The sequence below is a fragment of the Canis aureus genome, chromosome 3 (genome assembly GCF_053574225.1).
Source record: "Canis aureus isolate CA01 chromosome 3, VMU_Caureus_v.1.0, whole genome shotgun sequence".
Taxonomy (NCBI): Eukaryota; Metazoa; Chordata; class Mammalia; order Carnivora; family Canidae; genus Canis; species Canis aureus.
Window position 1 is genome coordinate 30,716,149 of NC_135613.1, and position 12,812 is coordinate 30,728,960.

At 58.0% G+C, this 12,812-nt stretch overlaps 1 protein-coding gene across 1 annotated transcript; it reads left to right on the plus strand.

Annotated features, from left to right (window-relative positions):
* The first annotated feature begins 36 nt into the window (after window positions 1–36).
* Window positions 37–11,114, plus strand: LRRC47 (leucine rich repeat containing 47). Its single transcript, XM_077891483.1, has 7 exons — window positions 37–681; window positions 5,802–6,260; window positions 7,268–7,384; window positions 7,983–8,098; window positions 8,646–8,748; window positions 9,081–9,170; window positions 9,302–11,114. The coding sequence occupies exons 1-7, from the start codon at window positions 52–54 to the stop codon at window positions 9,548–9,550; spliced, it is 1,764 nt and encodes a 587-aa protein (XP_077747609.1). The 5' UTR covers window positions 37–51; the 3' UTR covers window positions 9,551–11,114.
* Window positions 11,115–12,812: the final 1,698 nt, after the last annotated feature.

Sequence of the window (12,812 nt, forward strand, 5' to 3'; positions counted from 1 at the left end):
AAGTGACGCGCCGTGCCCCGGAAGCGGTCCCGCGGCGGCGGCGGCGGCGCGATGGCGGCGGCGGCGGCGGCGGCGGCCCCCGCGCCCGAGGCCTGGCCGGAGCTGGAGCTGGCGGAGCGCGAGCGGCGGCGGGAGCTGTTGCTGACGGGGCCGGGGCTGGAGCAGCGGGTGCGCGAGGCGGGCGGGCGGCTGCCGCCGCGGCTCTTCACGCTGCCGCTGCTGCACTACCTGGAGGTGAGCGGCTGCGGGAGCCTGCGGGAGCCGGGCCCGGGGCTGGCGCAGGGCCTCCCGCAGCTGCACAGCCTCGTGCTGCGGCGCAACGCGCTGGGGCCCGGCCTGAGCCCCGAGCTCGGCCCGCTGCCCGCGCTGCGCGTGCTCGACCTGTCGGGCAACGCGCTGGAGGCGCTGCCGCCGGGCCAGGGCCTGGGCCCCGCCGAGCCGCCGGGGCTCCCGCAGCTGCAGAGCCTCAACCTCAGCGGCAACCGGCTGCGCGAGCTGCCGGCCGACCTGCCGCGCTGCGCCCCGCGCCTGCAGACGCTCAACCTCACGGGCAACCGCCTCGACTCCTTCCCCGCCGCGCTCTTCCGGCCCGGGGCGCTGCCGCTGCTTAGCGAACTGGCGGCCGCCGACAACTGCCTGCGGGAGCTCAGCCCCGACGTCGCGCACCTGACCTCGCTCAAGGTCGGCGGCGGGGGCGGGGCGGGCCTCCGGGGGGGGCGGGGGCGGGGCGGCCCCGGGGCGGAGAGGCCCGCGGCGGGCGGGGAAGCTGTCCGCCCCCGTCACCCCGACGACTGCCTCACCGAGGCTGGAAGGGGTTGCCCGGAGCCCACGACAAATACTTCGTGTCTTCCTCTAGACTGCACTGTGTGGGAGCCGCTTGCTTACTCTCCCCGGGTCCCCAGCGGGATGCTCTGCGGGGGCAGGTGCCCACTGAGTCCGAGTAGGAGTGGGGAGGATGGGAATCGCGCGGCCAGACCCACACCCCGTCGGGGGCGCCGCCTGTCCACCACCGTCTCCCCTGCGTCCTCCCATCTCATCCTTAAAAAGGCAGACTCGTATTTCTTCTTCCTCCTACTTTTCAACCTTTTTATGCAGACTCTTTAAGCAATAAAATGTGTGGACGGTTGAGGAACTGTTGTATTTCCAGCAGAAATTACGCTTAGGATATAATCAACTGATCTTACAAATACGTGTCTGTACAGACCTAAGTGTGCAAGCAGCTGCGTGCGTGGATGTGCATGCGTGTGTGTGTCCGTAGTTAGGAGGAGTGGACGAGGCCGCTCAGCAGACTGACGCCTGCTTGGTGGCAGGACGGGGCTGTCGGGGTGACTGCCAGGGCACTGGGGTCACCGGGGCCTGAGGCCTGCCTTTGTGGCTGAGGTGCGACACCTTGTACAGGCAGCACTGTCGACCCCATCTTCAGGTGTGTCGGACCTCTTGGCTTTCCGGAGGACCGATGTACCAGATACAGGGCTCAGTACAGGTCTTGAGAGCGCAGACTCGGTTCTTCTCTTCAGATCTAGAATGTCTTACCCGAGTTTAAGTTTGTTTTACATGTTCTGCACCACGTGCGCAGCACGCAGCACGTGTAAAGGCATGGGTGACGTGGCCTTCTTTGTGTCCCGACACCATCGTTCAGGAAACGTCTCCTCTGCGACCTCCCTCACCTTCTCCGTCCTGGCTGCCAGCTCCAGGCTTCCATCAGATCTCTTCCACGTGAAGAGGCCTGTCTGTGTTGCGCAGAGTGTGGTGCCAGACCTACTTGGAATCCCTTTTGGATTTAGGTGTCCTCAGGGGGCCTTTCTAAAATGATGCCCCTGTGAGGAGCAGTAGGTACTAGAACCGTGCAAGCAGCGTTGCTACACACGTGCTGGGGCCTTGTGTCCTGCCTGGTGCTGTGGGGAGGCAGCTGGTGTGGGGAAAATGAGCTCCAAGGTAGAAGCACGGGTTTCCTCTGTTCCGTGGCAGGACTGCCGGTGTCCTTGGCCATGGGAGACTTGTGGGGACGGCCACAGTGCCATGAACAGGGAGCTGGTGGCACTGAGAGGGCCAACTGTGACTAGAGGACCATGTCCGAAACCTTGTGGCTGAAAACAGCAACAGTTGTGTGTGGCTGATGGTTCTCCACCCCGGGCTGGCCCAGCTGAGCCCTCACTGTGCTTGCCCGGTCATGAGTGAGCATTCAGCTGGCAGTGAGCTTGGGTTGGGTTCAGCTGGAACGTTGTGATGGCTGCTCTCTCCACGACGTGCTGGCACCTCTCTCTGCCCAGCAGGCTAATCCACTTCTTTACGTGGCAGCTCAGGGCTCCTGAGAGCTCGACTGCCGGAGGACTCCTCAAGGGGAAGGCTTGGAACTAGCACCCCACTAATTAAATGAGTGAAGCCCGGTCCACATTCTTGGGGAGGCTTCATGCAGGATGTAAATACCCAGAGGTGTGGTTCCCCAGGAGCGGGAGCCACCTGAGTAGCAGCACACAGGCCTCTGCTTGTCCCCCCCTCACTTCCACAGCAAGGAGACAGGTGCCCCAGTGTGCCCTCCCCCAAGAATCTGCTCCAGGCCGTGGCCCCAGACCCTGCCACTGTGAAGGCCTGACCCTCTCCCCTCTCTGGCCACAGGTGACACAGGACTAGGAGACGGCTGTGTACTCTCCAAGCTGAACCTCACCAACTGGTTAACTGCCTGCCCTGAGCCCGGTTACGGAGTTTTCCTGGTGTCTGGCCCTTCAGCTTAGCTCCCCACAAGAGACCTCGGAGCATTTAGAAGGGTTTCTCCCGGGGGCCGTGTCCTTCCATTGGGTTTCTGTCACCTGTGGGGCTCAGCTGCCAAGGCCGTGGTACACCACGTCACTCCTGCCTGTCACAGGTGACTGACTGGGCTCTGTCCAGCCATCTGGGGCTGATAGATATCCCCAGGGTCTCCTCTCACCCCTGCTGGTCCCTGCACCCATTTGGGCTATCCGTGCCACTCATGGGTGAGAGTCCCCTGTGGTCAGGCTTCACAGAGACTTTATACTTCAAATGCAACACCTCTGTCCAGCACCCAAAAACACTGAAGTTTAGAAGCCCTTCTTCCGTCTTTGTGTCTTCCTCAGTGGCTGCAGAGGCAGCAGGCCACTTGGTGCCTGGGTGGGGGTCTGGGTCCCCTCGGGCCCTACACCCCCACTGGAATAAAGATAGTCCTAGCACAGCCTGGAGGTGGCGTGTTTGTCTCAGATTCACAAGGCCAGGGTTGTAAGACCCCTTCCGCGGCAGCGTGGCCCTGCAGCAGTGATGGTTGATGGTCCAGTCCAGGTCACAGATGTTCATGCGACCTGCAGGAAGGGAGTAAATGGGTGTCTACATGTGTCGGTTCTGGGTGACGGGTTCTGGGGCACCCTTCCATGTGCAGTTACCCTTCAGGGGTTGGCACACACAATCCAAACTCAGCCTCGTGGTCAGAGACCTGCCCTCCTGCATGAGTGCAGCTCCTCAGTGACGTTGCCTGTTATCTCAGGGCCTCTCCTGAGGCTCCTCTATTCCGTTAGCATTCCTCTTCTAGACAGAAACCCAACTGAGTCTGCTGTTCTGGGTGCACAGTGCCAACCAACCATAGGTTTTTTTTTTTTTTTTTTTTTTTTTTTTATTTTATTTTATATTTTTTTAATTGGTGTTCAATTTACTAACATACAGAATAACACCCAGTGCCCGTCACCCATTCACTCCCACCCAACCATAGGTTTGTACGGGAGCAGCGCGTACCCTGATCTGCAGGTGACCACGTTTTTATAGGACCCCCAACTTCTAGAACTCCAATCTGCTACCGCCTCCTTACTGCTCTGAAATGTCCATAATTTGCTCATTGTTGCCCCTAAAAGAAGCCTCTGCTCCCAGGATGCTCGCGCTGTCGGCCACTGTGGTGGGGGTGGGCAGCCGGTCAGGCACAGCCCCCAGCCGCCTCCTTCCAGCCTCCTCCTCCCTGGTTCTTCCTCTGCTCCCTGCACATTGCATCCACCTGGCCTGCCTGTTTCGTGCAGCAGTGAGGGCTACCCCAGTGTGGAGTTCTCAAGCCTCCAAGGTCCTTTGGTCAATGTGGCAGACCAAAGCTGGTGTGTGCAGGTGTGGCTCCATACAGGCTACCCCAAACCTGACCTCAAAACACCAGCTGCTGGCTGTCATTCACAAGCCTCCAGATGGTGGGGACCTGGAAGGGCCATGATAACACTCCACCTACCCCACCCTCCCAATCCCGCTTGAGTGGAAAGGCCCGGTGAGGCACGAGATGGCCATAGCCCCTTAGGCCGCTCGGTCCCCCGAGGTAACTGAGACAGAAGGCCAGGTCTGGCTTACTTGCTTCTCTTCTTTGTCCCGGGTCCCAAGTGCAAGATGGAAGCCTGTTCTAGTTGCTCCCTCCCTCCCGAGGCTCTGGCGTAGCCTTTGGAGGCTCCTCAGTGACACCTCTTCTGCGTTCTGGTTGCCCAGCTTCTCAGCAGCCTGGCTCCTTGAGCCACAGGATAGCTTCACTCATGACTGGGGTCTGACTTGTCCTCTCTAGCAGCCAAAGCACACAGCGTCTTCTGGATCATCAGAGCCCCTCCCCTCTTCCCAGAAGTTTGTGATAAAATCCATCACCCGTTTTGTTGGGGCCGTTACATCCCAGTCAGGACCAGGCCTGGTCACCAGCCTAGCCCACCAAATGTGAGCGCTTGACCTGTGTGTGTGTTGGGGGGGAGGGGGTGCCAACTGGCGTTGCTTTGACCAGGTATCATTCACACAGGCCCCCTCTGCTCCAGAGCTCTCCCCAAGCCACTGCTCCTTGCTCCCATTTTCCAAACACCACTCCCCTGTGCTCATTCCAGCTAACCAGATAACAGGCTTTCTTCTAGGCTGCCATACTGAAGCTCTAAGACCTGTCTGGTCTTAGCTGTGCCCAGCAAAGCCAGTCCAGAGTTTCCCATTGGCCCAGCAGGAGAACAAGAAAGAGGCCCAGTGCTGTCTGGGCCAAGACTGCTACTAGCACGGTTGTGCTGGGAAGACAGGAGGCAGAGCCTGACCTTTTGGGGGGGGGGGGGTGGCTGTCCTCTTCAGCACAGCTCCAGAAGGGGAAGCAGAAGACCTGCCCCAGACCCACCTCCTGTCCTGCCCAGCCCTGGAAGAGGTGACCCCACAAAGTGGCTGTTTGGATGATTTCCATCAATCATCTCAGCGATACTAATGCCAGCCATGCCCTTTTTTCAAAGCCCCCGTCCTGACGGCAGGTTATTTTGCATGAGCCATAGGGTTTCATCTGCCTCTTTATGGTGCAGACAGCAGAGGCACTACGCCCTCTCCTGGGTCAGGAGGAGGATCAAGCATCCAGGCCAGCGTCACAGCCAGTTTGCCAGTTTGCGTGCAGATGGAGTTGAGTGCTGTGCATTCTGCTGCTGCGGCTTCATATTTCAATATGACTTGTTACCCACCCTGTGTTCTTCGTTTTTAGTTCATTTAGTTAAAAAAAAAAAATCTCAACATCATCTTGTGGGGAACTTGTTTCTCATCTCAAGTACTTATCTGTTCATAACTACACATTCCCCTTGTCCTGTGCTCCTTCCTCTGTCACCTTTGTCTGTTGGGATAGTTGTCACCACAAGGAAACTTGCAGGGAGCAGAAAGAGGAAGACTAGTGTTCCATGGGGGATTGTTGGCAGCCATTGCCCTTGGGTGCAGGGTCGTGGTAGTGGGGGTCAGTCTGCTCGCAGAGCTGGGGACAGCTCGGGTGGGGTGGAGTGGGGTGGGGCTGCGCAACCCACAGCTGTGTGACCACAGGCCCTCTGTCTCCCTCCCAGACGCTGGACCTCTCCAACAACCAGCTCAGTGAGGTCCCGGCAGAGCTGGCTGACTGCCCCAAGCTCAAGGAGGTCAACTTCCGGGGAAACAAGCTGACAGACCGGCGGCTGGAGAAGATGGTGCACGGCTGCCAGACCAAGTCCATCCTGGAGTACCTGCGCAGCGGAGGCCGGGGTGGTGGACGGGGCAAGGGCAGGACAGACGGTCCTGAGAAGGAAGAGGCCCGCAGGAGACGGCGCGAGAGGCGGAGGAGGGAGAGTGGTGAGGGCGAGGAGGAGGAGGTGGGCAGCACCAGCAGGCTGCTGCTCCGCGTCCTGCATGTGTCTGAGAACCCCACCCCCCTGACTGTGCACGTCAACGCCGCAGTCAAGGATGTCCGGCCATTCATTGTGGGGGCTGTCGTGAGAGGCATGGACCTGCAGGCTGGGAATGCGCTCAGACGGTTCCTCACCTCCCAGGTGGGTGTTTGCGGCCCAGGGCGGGGGGGTGGGGTGAGCAGAGTGAGGGACCGCTGGTTCACTGTCCCACTGCCCACTGCCCCTCCACACCTGGGATGTGGGAGGCCAAGCAGGACCTGGCTCCAGTGCAGGTGGGGGTGGTGCCAGCGCACGTGTACCCAGTGCGGGTGAGACCTGGGCCTCAGTCCCGGGGCTGCCCATGGGGGTGGGCACCCCTGCAGTCCTGCCTTGTTTCTGAGGTCAGCTTTGTTCCACGAGAGACCAGTGTTTCCCAAGTTGCTGACGTCTTGGGGCATTTTCTGGTTTCCGTAATGAATTAGTTTCTGACAAGGCAGTATTAACATTGCCAGCTCCTGCCAGCTGCTGTCCTATGACTTCAGTTTCTTGTGGATCTTAGTTCAACGAATCCTGATTCATTTTTCTGTGCAGTCTGCCCGCCTTTTTTTTTTTTTTTTAAGATTTTATTTACTCATTCATGAGAGACACAGAGAGAGAGGCAGAGACACAGGCAGAGGGAGAAGCAGGCTCCATGCAGGGAGCCCGACATGGGACTCGATCCAGGGTCTCCAGGGTCACACCCTGGGCTGAAGGCGGCGCTAAATTGCTGAGCCACAGGGACTGCCCAGTCTGTCCGCTTTTAAAGTAGAAGCCACATCGTTGATGTTTAAAAACCCACCAGTGTGCCCCTGTGGGGACAACGCTGCTTCAGGAAGCAAAGCGCACTCCCAGCCAGGAGTGCTGAATACACTCAAACGTCAGTGTTTTTGAAGAAAAACATGCAGGGGAGATTTTTCTTTTTAAGTCCTGCTTTTGTTTATTCGGTCATAAATTTTAGTTCAGGAAGGGTTCTTTGAAGTCTCAGATCTTCTGTTAGAGAAAGAAATTCTGTCCCTGAACAGATAAGAGAGTTTTCCAGTGGCAGTTCCACAAGATGCATTTTGGGCAGGGGAGGTCGAGGGGGCAGGGTGCGGTGCTTGGGCATGAGCTCCCCAGGTCTCACGTTGCAGACAAAGCTCCACGAGGACATCTGTGAGAAGAGAACAGCGGCCACCATCGCAACCCACGACCTCCGGGCCGTGCGTGGGCCCCTGGTCTACACCGCCCGCCCGCCGCAGGACCTCAAGGTGATGCTGCATGCCCCTCCCTCCCTTCGTACCTGTTCTTTTTGCATTCTTCAGCAATATGCACATGCTGGGGTTGGTGCGCAGTCTCTGAGGCAGCATCTGATGCTGTCCCTGGCAAGTACATCAGGTCAAAAGCCGGTTGTGTTCACGGTTCATTTGAAAGTAAATTCGTCAGAGAAGGTGCTGATTTGGAAGTGGTTTTCTTCATTTGCTCCCGTTTCACCAAACACTGGTTTATGTCCCAATTGCAAAACCCCTCACTGGAGTTGACGAGCCTGGTTTGTCGAAGTCCTGCCACGGTCTGTTACTCCCTGTGGCCATCGTGTGGAATGCCTGGCTTGACCAGCACTAGCTGCTGGGCCATCCAGGGGCCACAGGCCTGGGAGCCACCGTTGCCCATGGCGGGTTGAAGGTTAGTCAGTTCCCAGAGGACTGGTGTGTGTGGCAGTCAGGACCCTGAGGGGCCTCTGGGGGCCTCCTGTGCTCACACCACTGTCACAGGGATTGGGGGGGGACGCCATGTTGGTGGCCAGATGAGCAGTGGACCAGCATGTCCTGGCTGCAGCCCTAACGGAAACTTGTTTCCATTACCCCCTAGATCGTCCCCTTGGGGCGCAAAGAAGTCAAGGCCAAGGACCTGGTGCGGCAGTTGCAGCTAGAGGCTGAGGAGCATAGGAAGCAGAAGAAAAGACAGAACGTCTCAGGCCTCCACAGGTCGGGGGCCTCCTCTCTGGCTGCTGCACTCACCCCACGGCGGGAGGCCCGCCTACCAGCCTCCGTTTACCCACAGGCTGCCATAACTTGAAAACATTTCCCTATGAGTGTTTGAAACATCTCCCAGACTGTATTCCCTGTGCTGTCAGGGAGTCTCAGGTGGAATAAAAGGAACTGAGCCACACGGGCTTTCTCTTGGTGGAGCCGGGGCTCAGAAACTGCTTTGGGGAGAACAGGCTTTCTAGGCACATAGGCCCTTCATCGGGAGGGACAGTTGTCCCTCTGCCCACACCATGTGCACGGGGGTGGGGGGGCAGTGTGGTCACTCTGATGACAGGAAAGCCGTCAGGGCCACAGCGTTTTGTCCCCATCACCAGTGGCTCAGGTGGGGTTCAGGTGCCCTGCCACGCTGCCAGGCCCACATAAGCACAGGCTTTAGCACATCTTGCCGAGCTCATGGACATGCCCTGATCTCCCACCCATTTGTACTGTTAACCCATAGGCCTATCTTCCCATAGTTAGGCCTCTCCTGTTTCTTCCCGCACAGGTATCTGCACTTACTGGATGGGAAGGAGAATTACCCCTGCCTCGTGGATGCTGATGGTGACGTGATTTCTTTCCCACCGATAACCAACAGCGAGAAGACAAAGGTAGGGCAGAGCCTATGCATGTCCCTGTGTCTGGGGCTGTTCCACCTGCTGAGTGAACACAGCATCTACTCCATTATGACATACATCTTGTCCTCATGCCTGAGGTGCAGTCCCCGAGCCCTTGTGGCTCACAGGCTCCCAGTCTCCGGAGTTCCCGTTCCTGTCATATGCGGTGCTGTACCATGTGTCACTGCATGTGCATTCCAGCCTCTGCCTCATTTGGGGAAGGGGACAGTCTTGGTTTGCAGGGCACCGTTTTATAGGTTTCTCCTCAGAACACTTGTTGATGTTTTCAATAATTTTATTCTTCTCTGAAACCCTCTTTCTTTAAGATTAAGAAAACAACTTCTGATCTGTTTTTGGAAGTAACAAGTGCTACAAGTCTACAGACCTGTAAAGAGATAATGGATGCCCTCGTGCTGGTGAGTCAGCCTCCACCTCTCGCCCAGTCAGTGCTCCGGCCATGCGGGACGGACACGCCCCCCCCTGCTGCCCCTTGCAGGCTGCCTTTGTCTTCCCCAGTTGCCCCTAAAACCATATTGTTCATTTGCAGAAAATGGCAGAAATCAACAAGTACACTCTAGAAAATAAAGAGGACGGATCCCTTTCAGATCCTGAAGCTGATGCAGTTTCTGGACCACCTCTGGGTCCCAGCACAAGCCCAAGTGCCGAAAAGGACGGCAGTGCCCCGCTGGTGGTGGAGCAGGTCCGGGTGCTGGATGAGGACGGGCACCTGAGAGTGGTGTACCCCTCCAAGACGGACTTGGGCTGTGCTGCTCCCCACGTGACCGTGATCCGCTGAGCCCCGGGCGGCATGTCCGCCACTGCCACGCGTGTCCTCAGCCGTGCCTCTTGTTGGTGACATCAAGTTACTTGTTACATTTTCACCCCGGTGGTTCTCAAGGTGCACGCGTTGGCTCTTTGATCGTCCAGACAGTTCTCTCCCGTTGCAGTGACACCACATTATCCTGGGCTTGAATCATTTTCCCTTTCCAGCACCAAATTGATTACTAACGCTTTACGAAATTATTCAAATATCGGAATTAACTGTTGAAAACGTTCTGAGATGATGTGGATATAGCAAATACCTTTATTCAGGGGAAAAAACACTAATTGGTTTGGATAGTCAGCTGTACCCTGGGAAGCTAAAGAACACACATTTCGCTGAGCTGTACCATTACTTTTCTACAATACGGCATCTTTTAAAACCACACCACACCATTGGTACAGCCTACAGATGTGGAGTGACGTCATGTTCCTTCCTTGCCGCAAATCGTCATCTTTTTATGAAAAGAATATTTTTTAGGTGACTTTAAAATTGGTGAAAGCATTTTTTTTCCCCTTAATATTACGGTTGGATATGTTAGGGGTAGAGCCACAGCATCCCCTCCTTGGGCCCCAGGGGAAGAGCGGGGCTGTGCTCGTGTACACTGGCACCGTGGGGAGGAGCAGACAGCAGAACACGCAGCTCAGGCCAAGCCCATGGTTCCCTGTTGCAGAACGGGCTTCCACACACAAGCCAGACTGTTCTGTCAGCATCTGGCTAAAGGACAGATGGGCAGGGGCTGTGGGAGGCCAAGTTTGGAGCTGGTGACCACAAAGCGGGTGCCAGGTGAACGGTTCTTGAGCATTTTGTGTTTTAGGTTACTTCCGGTTTTGAATGTCTCGGACAAGCTGTGTATCCGTCTGTGCGAGTCTGCACGTGCTTGCGTACAGGCACCGGCCAGCCAGCCACTCAGGTGGTTTTTACGGACTCACAGACTTTTTATTTAACGTCTCCGTCTGTGTCACTTTCTGTGACCTGCGAAAGTCAGGCTGTGTGTTCTGTGGATTTGGGGAGCATTTGCAAGCGGCCACTGAACCCACGCTTTTAGCCATTGAAACCAGACATATGGGGGCTCACTGACAAAGGCACATGGTTCTCCCAGAGCTCAGCCCACCCGCTCTGTAGGACACTGCACGGCTGCCTTGAGACCCCAATCTCGCTCTCTGGACATCCCCAGGCCTTCCCCTCCGTCCCTGAAGGTGGTGGCTGGGCTGAAGTACGTGAACCAGATGGTGGCTTTTCCTCGTTCTGTTAACCACAACCCTACTGAACATCTGGCTGGTGCCTCTGGCTTGTCCTCTCATGAGCCCCGGGCACTCGGTGCTGGCTGCTGTGGGTGCTGTGGCTGGAGCTACGTCCTGTTACCTGTCACCCTGTAGCCTGACGGCTCAACCCTGTGTTGAACCCTGTGTGAGGTGCACAGATGTGTTGAACTTACCTTGGGAAACCAGACATCCTTGGTCTCTGCTGCCAGCCATCCCTTTGACAAACCCTGACATTCTTGCCGGCCTGACCTTCTAATAAAAGTCATTTCATAACATTTCCACTCCTCCCTGGTGAATCCCCTCCTGCCATTATTTCAGGGTAGTCTATGGGAAAGCAAAGGACCCGAACGAACCCTCTTCCCAACCCAGATCTTGCCGGCAAAAAGCAAGAGGCACTGAACTATCACACAGGCTGGGCCCAGAGAGGCTGCTGGACCCTCCAGGCCTGGTGCGAGAGGTGGATCCCCTCCCAGAGACACCTGCCCCTAGCAGGTCTCCTTCCTGAGTCTTCTGTGGGAAGGGAGGCTGCCCCACATCTCAGCAGGGGCCGTCCCACTTCCAGGCTGGCCAGGGCCTGGGGGCCACATCTGGTGGAGGCAGCTCACAAGGAGGTGGTGTGTACCCCCAGGGCCTCTGCCCACAGCCTCCCCACACAGGCTGAGCTGCTGGCAGAGCCCACGGATGGGGACAAGGCACATCCACGACGACTGGGCTGGTGCAGCCAACTCCATCCAGACGCTGGCTGGGCATCGGCGCGCCAGAGCCTGAAGGCCAGACCCAGATCCCCTTGTCTGCTGTTCCCATGGGACATGCTGTTCCCATGCTGTTCCTCCCTGCCCCAACCCAGGGAGGATGGGTGGGTGAGGGCCTGCAGGGATTATTGAGCAGTGCTGTACTGAGCCAAAGGGTCTCTGAGGACACCACACGCCCTCCTCAGGCTGGCTGCCCACCCCCCACCCCCCCCAGCTCCCCAGAGTGCTCCTGCATGGGCCACACGTGCTGGCTGCACCAGCCCCCCTCTCCCTCTGCCTCTTCACCTTGCCTCCGGCCATTCCCATCTGACCTTCCATCAGTGGACTTACTCCATCCTGCCCAGGGGGTGCTCAGGGACTGTGACTCTGAAGCCCGTGAGGCATTCTGGAAGTCAGGGAGGCCAGAATAGCCTGAGAGAGAAGTGGTGTGCAGGCAGCAGCCAGGGGCCCTCTTTTCTGCGCAGCGCCCTGGCCCGGCTCTTGGCAGAGGCCGCACCCAGTCTTGATGAGGCCCAGGCCCTGCACCTCAGTAGACGCCAACGTCCTAGAGTCCGTGGAGGCCCCCCACCCAGCACCCGCCCTGTGTTGGCTCCAGCAGGGCACCAAGCTAAGGCCGGCCAAAGGTGGGTCGGCCGGCACCCCTCCCTCCTGGAGGATGGCCACTCGGGGTTAGGAGGTCTTTTTGGAGACAGGCACTGAGACCCAGAGACTAGGGCTAGCCGGGCCAAACCCTCTGCCAATGCCCCTTAACTGGCTTCCCCCGTCCCCACCCCATAGCAGACCCTAACCCAGGACAGGCCCACCAGGTGCCACTCCTGCCCTGTGGACAGAGCGAGGAATCACCTGGGTGGTGCAGCCCTCTCTACCAGGCAGGCCAGCCTTTTGGGGTCTCTCCCCTCCCCTGCCAGCTTGGCCTCTGACACGCAGGTCTGCCACGTGACCTCTGATCCCAGGCCCCATGAGGACAGTGATTGTCCCTCAGCTCCTGCCCTCAGTCCTAGGGGAGAAAGCCCTCTGCTAAGTGTTTCTGGCAAGGGTCTACGGGGCCTGAGATGTGAGCTTGTGATGGGTAGGTGGGGGTGCGCATGCGGCCCAGGAGGGCCTGAAGCCCTGAGCCCGGAGGCCCTGTCCAGGTCAGGGGAGACACGAACAGGTCCCACCACCTGCCAGTCCTCAGGCCTGCCCCCAGGGGCTCCCTTCCCACAAGAGGGCCCAGCCAGG

What these genes read in the sequence shown, in the direction of transcription:
- LRRC47 (XM_077891483.1), top strand. Translation starts at nt 52, where the DNA reads ATGGCGGCGGCGGCGGCGGCGGCGGCCCCCGCGCCCGAGGCCTGGCCG. An exon ending in GACGGTTCCTCACCTCCCAG is followed by an intron (nt 6,261 to 7,267) that starts GTGGGTGTTTGC and finishes CTCACGTTGCAG; the next exon opens with ACAAAGCTCCACGAGGACAT. An exon ending in CCAACAGCGAGAAGACAAAG is followed by an intron (nt 8,749 to 9,080) that starts GTAGGGCAGAGC and finishes TCTTTCTTTAAG; the next exon opens with ATTAAGAAAACAACTTCTGA.